The following is an 18,537-nucleotide window of genomic DNA, read 5'->3' as shown; positions in this document are numbered from 1 at the left end:
CAAACGATAGTGAAAGCAATTGGATTACACAGACTTCTTCAGAATCAGTTGAGAGTTAATGACCTCAGGAAGACTGCAAAGTTATGTGGTATTATATTCACAATAAGATGGTTAAATGAATTTAGAAAAACAATGGATATGTCCTGGTTCAATAATCATGTTCTTTGACCAAGAAAATAAATCACTTGACACTACACATATCAATTCTCCATGAGCCTTTAATATATGCTAGCACACTGAAGTCACTCATCGTGAGGACTTTCTCCCCATTGACAATTAAAGTTTTAACATTTAAAAAAATTATGAGAAAAAACATTTTATGATAAACAATTATTCCATTTTGTGTTAGCTCTTGAGAATGGTATTTAGAATTTAAAGACTTTGTAAACAATTGGCATTTTGATCCTGAAATTGTTGAGTAAATAATGTGAAGAATGTTTCAACGGCCATTTTCATAAATGTTTGCATTTTGCAAGGAAGAGCTGAATATTGCATGAATGTCAAAATATAAAAGCTGCAATAGGCCAATTGACCTCTTAAGCCTGATCCATTATTCAATAAGAAAATAAGACCATGACTGATCCAATCTTGACAGCATATTATTTTCCCACTCTCACTCGAAGCCCAAACTCTCCAGTGGCCTAAATGTCTGTCAAGTCCCCACCTTCATAACTTTCTAGAATAAAGAATTCCAGAGATTCTAAACCCTCTCATAGAAGAAATTCCTCTTCATCTCCCTCATAATGCTATTGGATAGCTATCATAGGTAGCCCATCCCATGGGGCTGGGTTGCCTCACAGGCACACCGACTCATTTGTCATTCTTGCCTGGTTCTTACACTCTGCAATCTTAACTTAAATACTTGATTAAATACCAGCATTTAGTATATTTATTAAAGATCCATTGTACTTAAAAATCCAATGTAGAAAATAGTTTGCAGAATTAGTTCATGTTCATCAGTTTAAAAAATCTAACTAATTGTAAGTTTTTCACAGCAAATTCCAGAGTTTACACAAAAGCACTTTTCTTCAAGTAAAACAATTATCCATCTATTAAATGTTTATGGAATACATAGAAAATTATATTTGGATTTTGACAAGTCCATCGTTTACTCTTTGAAGGATATTCTCTGAGTGAAAGAAATCATTCCAAGCAGACAGTGATGGGCAGTAATGACGAGGTTTCATCTTTTGATTGAAGCAAGGTATGCATACCAGAACAGAGCTATGAAATTTGCAAACAGCACTCGGAACTGCAAAACAAATAGCAAAGAAACATGACATTGTTTTGACATTCATAATAATCAAACTAAAAGCATTGTAGTACCATGGGAAGCAAACCATTCCCTTTACATGGAGACACAAGAAACTGTAGATGCTGGAGTCTTGAGGAAAAAACAAAATGCTGGAAGTCAGTGGGCCTGACCTGCCTAGTTCCTTCAGCACTTTGTTTTCATTCCCATTAAATTCTGTATAAATATCCTTAGATTCTTAGGGTTTTCAAACCATTAACCCAATAATTATTTCATCTACTTCGTACCAATCTCTATCTAGAAGGATACCTGCTCAACGTTTTGTCTAAGGAGCACTCAAAAAGTACTATGTGTTTTGTAATGGGAAACAGAACATTTGTGGTGTTCAAGGTTGTGAACTGTCTCCCAGAAAGGGACTGCTCTGTGTGGGAGGTTTAGATACCAGGAGTTATGAGAAAAAGAAAATAATTTAAGGGTCGCATTTGATCAATGAATGATAACGAACATTGCGACGACAGCATTTGGAAGAAAAACCTTTTAAATCGTGCCCATGTTTAATATATAGCACAAAACACTGCAGGCTTATATTATGCTTGGAGCTGCGATTTCACATAGTAAAGTGCTTGGAACTCCTGTGAATATACAAAGCCGCACAATCAAAATAGCCGCAAAACCAATAAAAGCAGAGTATTATGTTTACATTTCTGTTGTGCTGCTGCAAGTAAGAATTTGATTGTTCCATTTAGGGGCATATGACAATAAAACCCTTGACTCTCTCATGACTCTTGAAATTTAGGGCTTCATAGTTGTACGGTTAGCCATGAAGAATTGGGATATCTTGTGTAAGAAAACAAGATTATGATTATTTTTAAATTATGAGAGAAGTAGCTTTTATCCAGCCAAATCAGTTATTGACCTGGATAGGAATGGTTTGACAAGAAGACGATTGTATCAAGTTCCTGGATAAAAGATTAAAATTATGCCATGCACTGCCTTGAGCAATCCTGACAGCCACACTGCCCTTTTGCTGTAAATACTGTAAGACAGTTCTGGCTATCCTCATGTCCACAAAACGAGTGCAATTATTTATTTCCTGCAATCTGCAATCTGCTAACCAGAATTATAGACATTACTCAAGTTGTGGCTTGCCTCATTTTATATACAAGCATACTTCCCTCCTCCTATATTCTTTGACCATTGATAGAAGCATAGATTTCCTTACACATTTTTAACTGTTGCATTGACCTGTCCTGCCTATCTTTGAAGATCTGTGGCTATGGACTCCAAGGTTTCTCTTCCACCACTCTCAATATCTTCTGATTCATTGTGTGATCCCTTGCCTTGCTTATGGTGTGGCGGTAGAGCTGCTGCCTTACAGCGCAAGAGATCCGGGTTCAATCCTGACTATGGATGCTGCCTGTATGGAGTTTGTAAGTTCTCCCTGTGACCACGTGGGTTTTCTCCGGGTGGTCCGGTTTCCTCCCACTAAAGACGTACGTTAATTGGTTTTGGTAAAAATTGTAAATTGTCCCTAATGTGCGAGTGTGAGTCCCTAGTGTAAGTGTGCAGCCTGGTGAATGGTCGGCACAGACTCTGGGCCGAAGGGCTTGTTTCTGCTCTATATCTCTAAAGTCTAAAGTTACTCCTCCCCATGTGCATTATCGTATACTTCTGCAAATTAAATTCCATTTGCCACTTTTCTGCCCAGTCAATGTTGATGTTATCCTTTAATCTAAATCTTTCCTTCTCACGCAAGGCATTTGACATGGTAGGCTGCTCTGGAAGGTTGGATTGCGTGAGATCCAAGGTGAGTTAGCCAACTGGATAGAAAATTACTTCATGGAAAGAAGCAGAGGGTGATGGGGGAAGGTTGGTTTTTGGACTGGAGGCCTGTGACGAGTGGTGTGCCTCAGGGTTCGGAACTGGGCCCATTGCTGTTTGTCATCTATAATGATTTGGAATGATAACATACAAGGCATGATTAATAAATTTGCAGATGACATTAAAGTGGGTGGTACTGTAGATCATGAAGATGGTTGTCAAAAATTGCAGTACATCAATTTCCGACATCATATGAAATGACATTTCAGACATCATACCAGTCAGCAAATTGACTTTACCTGAACAGGCACGTAATTAATGTTAATGTACTGAAAGATGGTCCAAACTCTCCAATTCATTTTCAGAGCTATCCAGTATCCAGTCTGCAGCTTCTCCTTTAATGCCTTCAAGTTCTTTCCCTATTTCAGACATATTTTTGATCACATTAGTTAATTTATTCTGCTCATTATAGCCAAATGATATATAGCAAAATAAGCCACCACATAGCATCCTAAAAAAATAATTACTATTCCAGTGACTTTTGCTCATTCACAGGCAAGGTAGTGTTCCACATCATCAATATGCTAAACAAATAAAACTGATTAGTACAGAGGTTTGGGCAGATCACCTGCAAAACTCCTTGGGTTTCTTTCGCAGTTCTATGGAATTGTTCATAACCACACAAGTCAATAAAACAACCAGACAAAAGCTTTAACACCACCCTCCGCAAAGTAGTGTCAATGTGCCAACCTTCACTGCACAATTACATGGGATTTGAATTCACAATCTAAAGATAGTAGTGCTGCCAACTACACAAGAATACTAAAAAAAATTAAGTATAGATACAAAAGACTGCACATGCTGGAATCTTGAGTAAAAAACAAACTGCTGGAGGAACTCAACAGGTTTGGTAGCAAAAAGATCCTGACCCGGAACATCATCTATCCATTTCCATACACAGATACTAACCCACTGAGTTCAACAAGGACAGCACCTTCACAGTGAATGCCAGGGCCCCGATGGGAGGATCTTGGAGTACAGGTACAGAGTTCCCTGCAAGTTGCGTAACAGGTGGAGTGGTCAAGAAGCCTTTCGGTACACTGGCCTTCTGCAGGCAGGGTATTGAGTGCAGAAATTGGGGAGTTATGTTACAGTTGTACAACACGTTGGTGAGGTTGTTTTGGCGTACTGTGTTCAGTTTTAGTCACCCTGCTGCAGTAAGGATTTCATTAAGCTGGAAAGAGTGCATATAAGATTTTCAAGATGTTGCCTGGGCTCGAGGGCCTGACCTCGGGAGAGGTTGATCAAGCTAAGACTTTATTCCTTGGAGCGCAGGAAGCTTAGTGATCTTATAGCAATGTATAAAATCATGAGGAGAATAGATAGGGTGAGTGCTCAGAGCATTTTACTCAGAATAGGCAAAATCCAGAACCAGACGACATAGGTTTGTGAGAGGGAAAATTTTTAATAGGAACCTGAGGAGCAAATTTTTCACAGAAACTGCATATGGAACGAGCTGCCAGAGAAAATAGTTGAGGCAGGTACAAAAACACCATTTAAAAGACATTTGGACAGGTGAGTGGATAAGAAAGGTTTAGAGGAATATGGGCCAAACACGGGCAGGTGGGACCAGCGTAGTAGATAAGGCACCTTGGATGGCATGGACGAGTTGGGCCTAAGAACCTGCTACGGTGCTGTATGACTATGACTATTTGCCATTCGACAACAACTATCTTGAACAAATTCTAAACACTTTCTGCTAATCTTACTGTGCTTTGAAATATGCTTTCAAATGTTTATATGCATTTAAGTATTACTTCGTTACATAGATCACTGTTAAGGAAATTGAAAATATAAATGAAAAAACAGTTCCTGCAGCCTCTGAGAGCATTATAACTGGACTTGGCAGGATGATGAATCAGTTGGTGTGCATTATTAATTTGTTATTGTTAAATTTAGGATTTACTATTTTGGTTTTCATTGAAATAAGTCATGTGTCCTTCTTAAGGTCTGAGTATTCGTTCTTTTTAAGAGCATCTACAGCTTCACCATGTGATATCTTATTACTCCATACCATAAAGAATTTGTCAGCTAACTACCTTTTACAACATTTGCTTCTCAAGAATGACAACTATCCCACAATACCTAGAAACAAAGAATTGCAGATGCTGGTTAATATACGGAAGGACACAAAGTGCTGGAGTAACTCAGCAGGTCAAGCAGCATCCCTGGAGAAAATGGATTGATGATGTCTCAGGTTGAGACCCTTCTTCAGTGTAGAAGGATATTCTTTAAATATGAGATAGAAACATAGAAAATAGGTGCAGGAAGAGGCCATTTGGCCCTTCAAGCCAGCACCGCCATTCATTGTGATCATGGCTGATCCTCCACAATCAGTAACCTGTGCCGGCGTTCTCCCCATATCCCTTGATTCCACTAGCCCCTAGAGCTCTATCCAACTCTCTTTTAAATTCATCCAGTGAATTGGCCGCCACTGCCTTCTGTGGCAGAGAATTCCACAAATTCACAACTCTGGGTGAGAAAGTTTCTTCTCACCTTAGTTTTAAATGGCCTCCCCTTTATTCTTAGAATGTGGCCCCTGGTTCTGGACTCCCCCCACATTGGGAACATTTTTCCTGCATCTAGCTTGTCCAATCCTTTTATAATTTTATACATCTCTATAAGATCCCCTCTCATCTTTCTAAACTCCAGTGAATACAAGCCCAGTCTTTCCAATCTTTCCTCAGATGACAGTCCCGCCATCCCGGGGATTAACCTCATGAACCTACGCTGCACTGCCTCTAAGGCAAGGATATCCTTCCTCAAATTAGGAGACCAAAACTGTACACAATACCCCAGATGTGGTCTCACCAGGACCCTATACTACTTCAGAAGGACCTCTTTACTCCATTACTCAAATCCTCTCGTTATGAAGGCCAACATGCCATTAGCTTTCTTCTGTACCTGCTGAACCTGCATGCTTACTTTCAGTGACTGGTGTACAAGGACACCCAGGTCTCGATGCACTTCCCCTTTACCTAATCTGACTCAATTGAGGTAATAATCTGTCTCCTTGTTTTTGCCACCAAAGTAGATAACCTCACATTTATTTACATTATACAGCATCTGCCATGCATCTGCCCACTCACTCAACCTTTCAAGTCACCCTGCAACCTCTTAACAACCTCTTTGCAGTTCACACTGCCACCCAGCTTTGTGTCATCTGCAAACATCAGTGTTACTTCTAATTCCTTCATCCAAATCATTAATATATATGGTAAATAGTTGCGGCCCCAACACCGAGCCTTGCGACACTCCACTCGCCACTGCCTGCCATTCTGAAAAGGACCTGTTTATTCCTACTCTTTACTTCCTGTCTGCCAACCAATTCTCTAACCATGTAATACCCCACCCCCAGTACCATGTGCTCTAATTTTGCTCACCAATCTCCCGTGGGCACCTTATCAAAGGGTTTCTGAAAGTCTAGATACACTACATCCACTGGCTCTCCTTCATCCATTTTACTTGTCAGATCCTCAACAAATTCCAGAAGATGAGTCAAGCAAGATTTCCCCTTCATAAATCCATGCTGACTTGGACCAATTAGTTTACTGCTATCCAAATGCGCCGTTATTACCTCTTTACCTAAAGAAGCTTTTACTATCCTTTATATTCTTGGCCAGCTTACCCTCATACTTCATCTTTTCAGCCCTTATAGCCCTTTTTGTTACCTTCTGTTGTCCTTTGAAAGTTTCCCAATCCTCTGGCTTCCCGCTACTCTTTGCTATGTTATACATCTTTTTTTTGTTTTATTCCATCCCTAACTTCCCTTATCAGTCACGGTTGCCTCTTACTCCCCTTAGAATCTTTCTTCCTCTTTCGAATGAAATGATCCTGCATCTTCCCACCTCCTCTGTCCACCTGCCTGTCCTTTCTGTAGCATGTATAACGCTGAATATTCCGTTCCCAGTCCCGATCCTCCTGCAGCTCCTGTTACCCCCACAATGTCATATCTACCAATCTCTAACTGAGCCTCAAGCTCATCTACTTTACTTCTTATACTTCACGCATTCATGTATAATATTTTTAATCCGTTATTCACCTCACCTTTCACATTGATTCCTATTATACTTGGCCATACTCTCCTATCCCTTCGTGAGCTTTCTGTCCGGTTAATTCCGGGGTCTTTCTTAACTTTTTCTCTACTCTCTTCCCCTTTAACCATCATTATCTATCCCATTTGTCACCGCTTGAGCAGCTTGCAACCCAACGGGTATGAACACTGAATTCTCCAATTTTAGGTAAACTCTCAAAACACCCCCCATTTTCTCCTTCAACCTCCCACCCCCTATCTTTCCCTTCCTTCCCTGTGCCAAACCGAGACTCCCACATTTCTCCTCTCCACTCACCCCATCTACCAATTTCCTCCCTCTGGCTTTACAATCCACAACTCAAATCTGTCTCACATCTTCCTTCCGCTTTCATGTTTTGTGTTTGTTCCAAATGCAGGTTGTGGAGGACAATTCACTGGATGTAGCCCATAATATCTATCTGGCATCATAACAATTAGTAGGACCCACCTCTAGAAGAGAAATCACTGTGAAAAAAAGAGCAAGGAATGCTGGGGCAAACATCAGTCGGTCCAGCAGAAGTCTCTTTATTTGGGAGTAGGGAGCATTGGACGGAATCAACTTATCAAGATAAAGATAGAAGTAATGACTTAGAGGGCCCGTGAAGACCAATCTGAAACACAAAATGAAATGGACAAAAACTTTTTTGAAGTAAAGTAACCAAAAATATTTATATTCTTTCTTATTCGTCTTTAACAATAAAAGTTTGTACGTTTTTTTATGACAAGAAGTTGTCCGTCTGTGGCAAGGCGATACAGAGATAATTAATGGTTCAAGTATCTTCACAACAAATAACCAAAGTAATAACCAAACAAGATAGAATTTAACAGTTTCCGAATAAGCACCAGAAAAGCTACGCACTATCTTGTGGTGATGAGCCGTGACACAAATGGGTAATGTTGCAGAGGTGAAAACAACTGTGTTGATGAATCTACATACTAAAACTCTCGTTTGTTTGTTTGTTTGTATGTAACCTGAACTACAGCCAAAACGCTACACGATAGCACGACAATTTTAGTCCCACCTTACCATCGTCCCTTTGGTGCTAATGGAAGATGTTTCATTGAAATTGGTGTTATATTTTTTAAGTTATTCATTTTAAATCAACATCCTAGGGAGCGAGGGGGGAGGAGGGATAAGGGGGGTTGAGGGGGATGGAGTGGGAGGAAGGGGAGGGAGAGAGGGGAAGGTGGGGTGGAGGGAGGGGGAGAGGGGAGTGGAGGGGGAAGGGGAGGGGGGGGAAGGGGGAGGTGTGTGGAGGGGGAGGGGGGGAGTGGGAAGGGGAGGGAGAGGAGGAGAGGGTGTTGCACCAATGCAGGAGAGGTTTGGGCCCAACACGTCCGCTTGGTCTAGTAGCTTATGAAATTCAAAAGCATTGTTGTTTGTTGACCATCGTGTTTGATGATGTTTGTTGTGCAATTTTCACTGGTGATCCCGGATGTACTGGCAAGACCAGCCTTGAATGCACACATTGGACAGAAGAGCACAGAAAAGATTAATCTGTGGAGCTAACAAGTGGGAAGCAAAATTTTACAGGAAAACATAGTGCAATGAAGACAAGTATTTTCAAAAGAAAATGGTGATCACATATTGAAAACAAAAACAATAGACAATAGACAATAGGTGCAGGAGTAGGCCATTCAGCCCTTCGAGCCAGCACCGCCATTCAATGCGATCATGGCTGATCACTCTCAATCAGTACCCCGTTCCTGCCTTCTCCCCATACCCCCTCACTCCGCTATCCTTAAGAGCTCTATCCAGCTCTCTCTTGAAAGCATCCAACAAACTGGCCTCCACTGCCTTCTGAGGCAGAGAATTCCACACCTTCACCACTCTCTGACTGAAAAAGTTCTTCCTCATCTCCAATGTGCATGCAGCCTCACTCTAGCAGTGGAGGCCCAGGGAAGTTCAGTATGGGAATGAGAAAGGGTGTTTCCGCATCCAACACATCATCCTCCGACATTTCTGTTACCTCCACCATGATTTCACCACTAATCACATCTTGCCATCGCCACCACTTTCCGCCTTCTGCAGAGACTGCTCCCTCCGCAACTCATTAGTTCACATCCCTTCCCACTCAAAACAACCCCTCTCTAGGTACTTTTTCCTGCAACCACAGGAGATGTAACACTTGCTCTTATACCTCCTCCCTCACTTCCATCCAGGGACCACAGCAGTGCTTCCAGGTGAGACAGAGATTCACATGCACCTTCTGTAACACACGTGTGGGTTTAAACTAAATAGCAGGGGGGTGATGGGTTGACAAATTGGGAGTATAAAGATGGAGTTAATGGGGAAGTGAGTACAGGAAAAGTTGTAAAAGACTCCCGAATTAATGGAAAGAAAAGTTTGAGAAGGGATAAGAGAGTAAGGTCAGGGCCAGTAGTGACCGGTGTGAGAGGGGAGATGAATACCAAAGTGTGGTATTTGAATGCGCGAAGTATAAAAAATAAAGTGGATGAGCTTGAGGCTCGGTTAGATATTGGCAAGGACGATGTTGTGGGAATTACAGAGACATGGCTGCAAGAGGACCAGGGCTGGGAACTGAATTTTCAGGGGTATACGTCCTATAGAAAAGACAGGTGGGCAGAGGGGGTGTGGTAGCTCTGTTGGTAAGGAATGAAATTCAGTCCCTTGCGAGGGGTGACATAGAATCAGGAGATGTAGTCAGTATGGATAGAACTGAGGAATTATAAGGGCAAAAAGACCCTAATGGGAGTTATCTGCAGGCCCCCAAACAGTAGCCTGGATATAGGGTGCCAGTTGATTCAAGAGTTAAAATTGGCATGTTGCAATGGTGGTTATGGGAGATTTCAACATGCAGGTAGACTGGGAAAATCAGGTTGGTTCTGAACCCCAAGAAAGTTTGTGCAGTGCCTCCGAGATGGATTCTTAGAGCAGCTTGAACTGGAGCCTACCAGGGAGAAGGCAATTCTGGATTTAGTGTTGTGTAATGAACCAGATTTGATAAGAAAACTCAAGGTAAAGGAGCCATTAGGATGTAGTGACCATAAATCTATAATTTGAGAGGGAGAAGGGAAAATCGGAAGTGTCAGTATTAGTTGAGCAAAGGGGACTATGGAGGCATGAGGGAGGAGCTGTCCAAAGTTGTCTGGAATGAGACCCTAGCAGGGATGACAGTGGAACAACAATGGCAGGTATTTCTGGGAATAATACAGAAGGTGCAGCATCAGTTCATTCCAAAGAGGAAGAAAGATTCTCAGGGGAGTAAGAGGCAACCGTGGCTGACAAGGGAAGTCAAGGACAGGATAAAAATAAAAGAGAAGAAGTATAACATAGCAAAGATGAGTGGGAAGCCAGAGGATTGGGAAACTCCCAAGAGCAACAGAAGATAACTAAAAAGGCAATACGGGGAGAAAAGATGAGGTACGAAGGTAAGCTAGCCAAGAATATAAAGGAGGATAGTAAAAGCTTATTTGGGTATGTGGAGGAAAAAAATAGTTAAGACAAATGTGGGTCCCTTGAAGACAGAAACAGGTGAATTTATTATGGGGAACAAGGAAATGGTAGACGAGTTGAACAGGTACTTTGGATCTGTCTTCATTGAGGAAGACCCAAACAATCTCCCAGATGTACTGGTGGCCAGAGGACCTAGGGTGACGGAGGAACTGAAGGAAATTCACATTAGTCAGGAAATGGTGTTGGGTAGACTGATGGGACTGAAGGCTGATAAATCCCCAGGGCCTGATGGGTCTGCATCTCAGGGTACTTAAGGAAGTGGCTCTGGAAATCGTGGACGCGTTGGTGATCATTTTCCAATGTTCTATAGATTCAGGATCAGTTCCTTGGATTGGAGGGTTGTTAACGTTATCCTACTTTTTAAGAGAGGGAGAGAGAAAACAGGGAATTATAAACCTGTTAGCCTGACATCGGTGGTTGGGAAGATGCTGGAGTCAATTATAAAAGATGAAATAGCAGCACATTTGGATAGCAGTAACAGGATCGGTCCGAGTCAGCATGGATTTATGAAGGGGAAATCATGCTTGATTAATCTTCGGGAATTTTTGAGGATGTAACTAGGAAAATGGACAAGGGAGAGCCAGTGGATGTAGCGTACCTGGACTTTCAGAAAGCCTTTGATAAGGTCCCACATAGGAGATTAGTGGGCAAAATTGAAGCACATGGTATTGGGGTAGGGTACTGACATGGAAAGAAATTGGTTGGAAGACAGGAAACAAAGACTAGGGATTAACGGGTACCTTTCAGAATGGCAGGCAGTGACTAGTGGGGTGCCGCATGGCTCGGTGCTGAGATCGTAGCTATTTACAATATACATTAATAACTTAGATGAAGGGATTAAAAGTAACATTAACAAATTTGCAGATGACACAAAGCTGGTTGGCAGTGTGAACTGTGAGGAGGATGCTAAGTGGATGCAGGGTGACTTGAACAGTCGGGTGTGTGGGCATTTGGGTGAGTGGCACATGCCTTGCAGATGCAGTTTAATGTGGATAAATGTGAGGTTATCCACTTTGGTGGCAAGAACAGGAAAGCAGATTATTATGTGAATGGTGTCAAGTTAAGAAAAGGGGAAGTACAATGGGATCTGTGGGTCCTTGTTCATCAGTCACTGAAAGTAGTGTAGGAAAATAACTGCAGATGCTGGTACAAATCGAAGGTATCACAAAATGCTGGAGTAACTCAGCAGGTCAGGCAGCATCTCTGGAGAGAAGGAATGGGTGACGTTTCGGGTCGAGACCCTTCGAGCCGCCGATTTCCCAGACCTCTTCGCCGCCGCTGCTGCCGACTTCCAAGGCCTCTTCGCGGCCGCTGCCGCCGACTTCCACGAGGCTACAACCGCCGCTGCCGCCGACTTCCACGAGGCTACAACCGCCGCTGCCGCCGACCCTCGCTTCCTCCCCAGCCATCCGCTGATCGGGCCGACCGCCGCTTACCCGGGCTCCAGTTCCCCGCGGGCCTCCACCAGTGACTGTGTTGACCCTCGCCGCTCCACCGCCCAGCAGTGTTGGTCACCATGGGTATGTTGGGCCGAAGATCCTGCTTCCATGCTATATAACTAGATACCATTCACGTCATTCTCTCATCACCCCTCTCCCGTCAGACAGAAGATACAAAAACTTTGAAGCACATACCACCAGATTCAGGAACAGCTTGTTATCTGCTGTTATCACACTCATGAAGAGACTTCTCATACGCTAAGTTTGAATTCCCAATCTTCCCATATAATTCGTTGTGGTGCTTACACTTTTTTCCTGCACTTTCTCTGCAGCTATAACACTATATTCTGCATTCTGTTTATCTTCACATTTGCACCATGCATGGTATGATTTCACTGTATCTCCGTTGATGTGACATTAATAATAAACTAAACCAGTCACATCATTTGCATTCTTGAACAATCTCCTAGTAACCTGAAAGATTTACATGATACCAGATCATTTATTGCCAGATCATTGTTCATCACTGATCATCATACATCCGCTAATTGATTATTGTAACAAATAATCTTTAACATTACCATTACCAGCCAGATAGCAACATGGTGACCTTGACTTTAACAACAATGTACATGGATGGAACAGCATTTAAATCTGAGATAAATGGGTGGTACTGCTGTCACTGGTGCAAAAAGATTGAGATTAAATGCAAGAAATTTAGGTCAGAACAAGAGACACTGCTTTACATGAAGTATTATAGAATTTTTCAGTCCTCATTTCAATTGTCTTTAAATATGATTTGCATGTGGTAGGTAGTTTGCTGGAAAATCCACTGAGCGTTCTTTCTACCCTCCTGACCTATATCTTACAATGATCTTGAAACCACCTTCAAAACAAAAGCTAAAAATGGGAATAATTTAAACATAACAATTGTCAAAGGACTGCAGGCATAATGGATATAATGGGCAAATACAAGAGTGTGTATTACTGCAATGTCACAACCTCGAGTCAGTCCCCAGGATTACCCATAACCCTAGCCACTCAAGACAACAAATCACTATTATACATGGAATTCTGCATATGTCGTAGCATTGTGACCAAACGATAACTGCAATATAAGTTTACAATAAGTGAGATAAAACACAAACGTAGAATTGAAAAATTGTGGGGAAAAAATGGTAGTCCAGAGCTTGCTTACCCGAATACTCCAAATCTGATCGGACCTCCAAAGTTGAGATTCTTCAATATACTTAGACCCTTGCTACGCTGCTCCAACACTTGAGACAAAACATTTCCAAGTCCTGACAGAATGCCACTGGAGAGAAGGTGAAAAAAAAACACAATTGGGCATTTTGAAGTCCACTCTCCCTCTCTCATTTGGAGTCTTTTACTGGAAGGCAGTTTGGGGAAACAAGAGAGAAGGAAAAATCTTACTTTTTATTCTTTATTTTCCTCCACCTAGTGAAAAATGACGACACAAGTTGAAATATTCAGTAGCTCTCATTGGGCAGTAGCTCTCATTTTACTATTGTATGGGAATGGACATAGGTCTTTCAGCTCATTCATACGATTCCGCCATTCAGTCAGAACATGGATGATCTTTTTCTTAACTGCAGCTTCTCATCTTGGTTCCTTAACCCATAATCCCAGAGTAGGGGAATCAAAAAGTAGAGGACATAAGTTTAAGGTGAGAGGGGCAAGATATAATAGGAACCCGAGGGGCACATTTTCACTTTGGGGGTGATGGGTACGTGGAACAAGCCATCAGGGATGGTAGTTGAGACAGGTAATATAACAGCATTTAAAAGACACCTGGACAGATACATGGATAGAAAAGGTTTAGAAGGATATGGGTAAAATTCAGGTAATTGGAACGAGAGTAGATAGGGCACCTTGGTTGCATGGATGAGTTAGGCCAAAGGGCCTGTTTCCGTGCTGTATAACTACATGACCTCGAAGAACTTTCTTACATCACACTTGATAAGCCTAAGTCTAATTTTTATACCTTGTAAAGGATTCAGCCACGATGATATTTATTTCCCGATTTATCCTATAAAACGTATTTATTCATTTATAGTATGTGTTCATCACTGGTAAAGAGTACATTCATTAATCAGTTCTTAATTCCATCAATTAATTGATATTGGACCACCTTCATGATCCATTGCAACCCGTGTAAAGTTATTCCCATTGTAATACCAGACAATGAAGAGGAAGTAGCAACATATTTCCAGGTTAATACTGTATGGAATTTGGAGTGGAAGGTGCAGGTGTAAGCATGATCATATTAAACTGCATAAATAATCACCTCTTATATTTACCTATGTAAGGAACTACAAGCCCTTTGCAAAATGCTCACATTTTAGTCCCATTAAGCTGTATTTATTGACAGATCTTTGCGCATACCTTTAAAGTCCAGCACTAAATCCAGGACATTTTGTATATATCCATAGTTTTCTGTAATTTCTCTTTTTGGACAGCAAAATGTCTCCCTAGAAATAGTTTCTAGCTGTTCCCCATAAAAAGTAATTCATTTTCTTTGGGTTCACGGTGGATCACATTAATTCACCTACCACTGTCGACAAAGCACTCAATCAACATCCCTCTGATAGTTTTGACGTCAGGAGAAAATGTGGAAAGTGCTCTTTTCCTATATTTACATGCTCACAGTGTACATAAATAAAACAGAAACAATGTCCAAGCATTGCTCACTATTATACTAATGCATGTCCATGACTAGTGCTACAAGCGTAACATTTTCAACTCAGTTGTTGCAAATGTCTTCAGTGTAATTGTACTTCTGCAGATTATAACCATGAGTACTTTGTCCATGACTGCGGTAAATGATTAACTATAGTTATATGCTCTGAACTTTTAAGTTAATAAATCATTGGTTTCAGTGAAACTCATAATGCTATCTGCTTCAGGATCAAGTTTGGTTTCAGAAAAACATACGTTTCAGTTAAAAGTTATCCCAATTGTAATTTTTTAATTTTACTGATAAAAGCTCTTTAAAGAGGTATTGGGTATGGTTAGCAATGCCATAAACATAATGTAAGTACACTAGCAATCTAACAGCTCTTCCGAGTTGTATTTCAAATAAGATGTAAAATAAAAATAAAATGGAAAAACTAGATCCATTATTTGCAATCTGTGACTATCCGTTTCAAAAGTATGTTTTTGGGTGTCCAAAGTGTAACACAGATATTTAATTTTGGTCACTTATTTGGCTTTGTAACGGTACATTTTGTTAACAGGTTGAGAATCCTACAGAAAGGATATATTTTAATCCCTGCACCTGATAATCTGATTCTTCCACTCTTCATCTTGTAATGCAAAAAAATCAACAACATTTTGCATTCTATTTCAATCTACTTCAATCATCATATATTCTGCCAACAATATTATGAGATTCTCATGGATTTTTCAATCAGGAAAGCTAAACTTGATTAACATGTATTTTCTATTTTAACACCAAATGGACAGTATAACTCGGAGGGGTTCTCCCTCCAGGAGCTTATCGCTAAGAAAGAAACTACAACATTTCCATATTAAGATATGGTTCTATTTAGTGCTATCATCTGATATATAGAAATGCATGTATGAGTAAAGTGTCCAGATTTTCAGATGACATAAAACCTGAAAATGTGATAAAGAAGGCTTTTGGCTCGCTGGCCTTCATCGGTTCAGGCATTGAGTATAAACGTTTAGATGTTATGTTGCAGTTGCATAAAATATTGGTGACGCCACATAGTATTGTGTTCAGTTTTTGTCACCTTGCTACAGGAAAGATGCCATTAAGCTGGAAAGATCACAGAAAAGATTTGTGGGGATCTTGCCAGGACTCAAGGGCCAGAGCTACAGGGAGAGGTTGAGCAAGCTCATGTTTTATTCCTGAGGGGTGATCTTATAGAGGCGTATCAAATCATGAAGGGAATAGGTAGGCTGAATGCAGATGGTCGTTTTCCCAGTGTTGGAGAATCAAGAACTAGAAAGTATGAGTTTAAGGTTATAGGAGAAAAAATTAATAGGAACCTGAGGGGTGACTTTTTCACGCAGATGATGATACACATATAGTGCCAAAGGAAGTGATTGAGGCAGATGCAATAACAATATTTAAAAGATATTTGGATAGGTACATGGACAGAAAGGTTTCGAGGGATATGGGCCAGACACAGACGTTTAGGACCAGCATAGATGGGCATCTTGGTCAGGATGACTAGTTGGGCCAAAAGACCTGTTTCCATGCCTCCAGTGGATGGTTCAAGGGTCAGCGAACATCTAGATACTCCAGCACTTGGTGTGTGTTTCTGTAAACCGGCATCTGCAGTTCCTTTTCACTGCTTTATAGTTTTGGGCGATGAATGAAAGGAAGATACCAGGATTTTTTTTTTGGAGATGGTGAATGTAATTTGGAACTCATTGCCTGTAATGAATATGGAAGCAGCCTTCTGAAAGGGAACTGGACGGCCAGGTAAGCATAAAAGATTCAATTATTTCATTCAAATGAATATGTGGAATAGTTCCATCGCAGAAGTGATGTACATGGTGCTGTGTATTCAAGGAGATATATTTTAAATGCTTATTTTGATTGCAAAGTGTGCACGACGAAACCTCTCAATTCATTTATGCATTTTTCGGTTTTGCCTTCAATCCATGGCCAGTCGGGTCTTTAAAGTTGGTGCGTTGTGAAAATTCAAGCAATTACAGCGATTTTTGCTGACAATCAATTCACCATCTTCTTCTTAAGCTCGTAAAACACGTGCTGTTCGTGAAAATTCACTGGCGTTCAGACGCACATTTTGATAAAAGCTAGAGAAATAAAATAATCACAGTTGACATCTGGCAGCATTTTCCCAGGAAATGCGCTCCAGCCTCGGCTGAAACACGCCTACCTGGTAACTGACTTGGTCAATATTGGGAACCTCTTGAGCAGATGCAAGTACTGTTGCAGCAGAAGTCGGTGGAAGGTTCGCTCAGGTGCGAGGTACCCCGACATCATTCTCTCGGAGCGGAGCCTCAGCTGCCTGTCGTCTCGCCCGAGTCGTCGCGGCCCGACACACAAATCGCTGCTCAGCTACCGTAAATAATGGCACCGGAGGGCTGAATGTTGACTACTGCATATCTCACACTATGCCGAAATACATGTCTATAAACAAATGTATATTAAATGTTTTGGCTTGAAGAGAGACCATATTACAGCTGTACAAAACGTTGAAAAGCCTACATTTGGAATATCATGTACAATACAGGTTGCCTTGCTATATGATGGATGTCATTCAATTGAACGATGCAAAAAAGATTTATCAGAACGATGCAAAAAAGATTTATCAGAATGTTACAGGGTTTGGAGTGATTATGTTACAAGGTTTGTGTTGTCAAGCTGGTTAGGCCAAGACTTTTCTCACTGGAGTGCAGGAGTCTGAGGTTAGAGACCTTAGAGGTTTATAAAATCACGAGGGATATTGATAAAGTGAATTGTTTTCCCCGTGGTGTGGAGAGTCTAAAACTGGAAGACATACATTTAAGATGAGAAGAGAAAAATTATGACATTTAAAATACACTTGGACAGAGGTACATGGATTGGAAACGTTTGGAGGTATATGAGCCAGGTGCAGGCAAGTGAGAATAGTTAGGCCATTTGGTAGGCATGGGTAAGTTGGGCTGAAGGGCCTGTTTCCAAACAGGTATCTCCAGACTCTTACACAGATATGGACTTTAATGGTTCAATATCAAAGTTGGTTGGAAATTGGGAAAGCATCTGTAATGATGTCACTGGTAGGATGGAAAAACAACAGAAATGTAGACACAAGGAACTGCAGATGCTGGTTTACCCCAAAAAAGTGCTGGAGCAACTCAACAGAGTCAGGCAGCATCTGTCGAGAACATGGATAGGTGACATTTTGAGTCAGGACCCTTCTTCAGGCTGATTGTCCTGGGTGGGAAAGAATTGGAAGAGAGAAGCATAACAAGAGATGGGTGGAAACTGGTGAGGGGGGGATTGATTGGTAGATGGTTGGAGAAAGAATAAAGATGAAAAGACGAAAAGAGTGAGATAAGGATAGAAGAGGTGTAAGTTGTAAAGTCAAATGAAGGAATATTGGTGAAAGGGGATATAGGGAACTGGGTGCAAATCCAGGTGGAGCACTGGGATGAGAGGGGGGAAAGGCAGGGGGTGTTTGTAGGTTAGTTAACAATATTGGAAAAATCAACATTCATACCGCTGGGTTGTAAGCTCCTCAAGCGGAATATGAGGTGCTGTTTCTCCAGTTTCACTCTGACAATGGTTAGGAACCGAGAGATCTAGCAGGGCTTGGCAGACCAAGCCTTCGCCTTGACTCTAATACAGAGTGAGTAAATGCAAATTGGAGGAACAGCATCTATTTTGGTTGGGTAGCTTGCAATCCAGTGGTAT

The 18,537-nt window shown here is 41.3% G+C and overlaps 1 protein-coding gene across 1 annotated transcript; it reads right to left on the bottom strand.

Moving 5' to 3' along the window:
• Window positions 1-210: 210 nt before the first annotated feature.
• On the bottom strand, window positions 211-17,189 carry pxmp2 (peroxisomal membrane protein 2). Its single transcript, XM_078421444.1, has 5 exons — window positions 17,018-17,189; window positions 13,321-13,437; window positions 7,654-7,816; window positions 3,373-3,492; window positions 211-1,252 (listed from the first exon to the last, which is right to left on the bottom strand). Exons 1-5 carry the CDS (start codon window positions 17,122-17,124, stop codon window positions 1,184-1,186), a joined length of 576 nt encoding a protein of 191 aa, XP_078277570.1. The 5' UTR covers window positions 17,125-17,189; the 3' UTR covers window positions 211-1,183.
• Between the last annotated feature and the right edge of the window lie 1,348 nt (window positions 17,190-18,537).

This window comes from Rhinoraja longicauda, chromosome 25 (assembly GCF_053455715.1).
Source record: "Rhinoraja longicauda isolate Sanriku21f chromosome 25, sRhiLon1.1, whole genome shotgun sequence".
Classification (NCBI taxonomy): Eukaryota; Metazoa; Chordata; class Chondrichthyes; order Rajiformes; family Arhynchobatidae; genus Rhinoraja; species Rhinoraja longicauda.
This window is presented reverse-complemented; position numbering and strand designations above follow the sequence as displayed.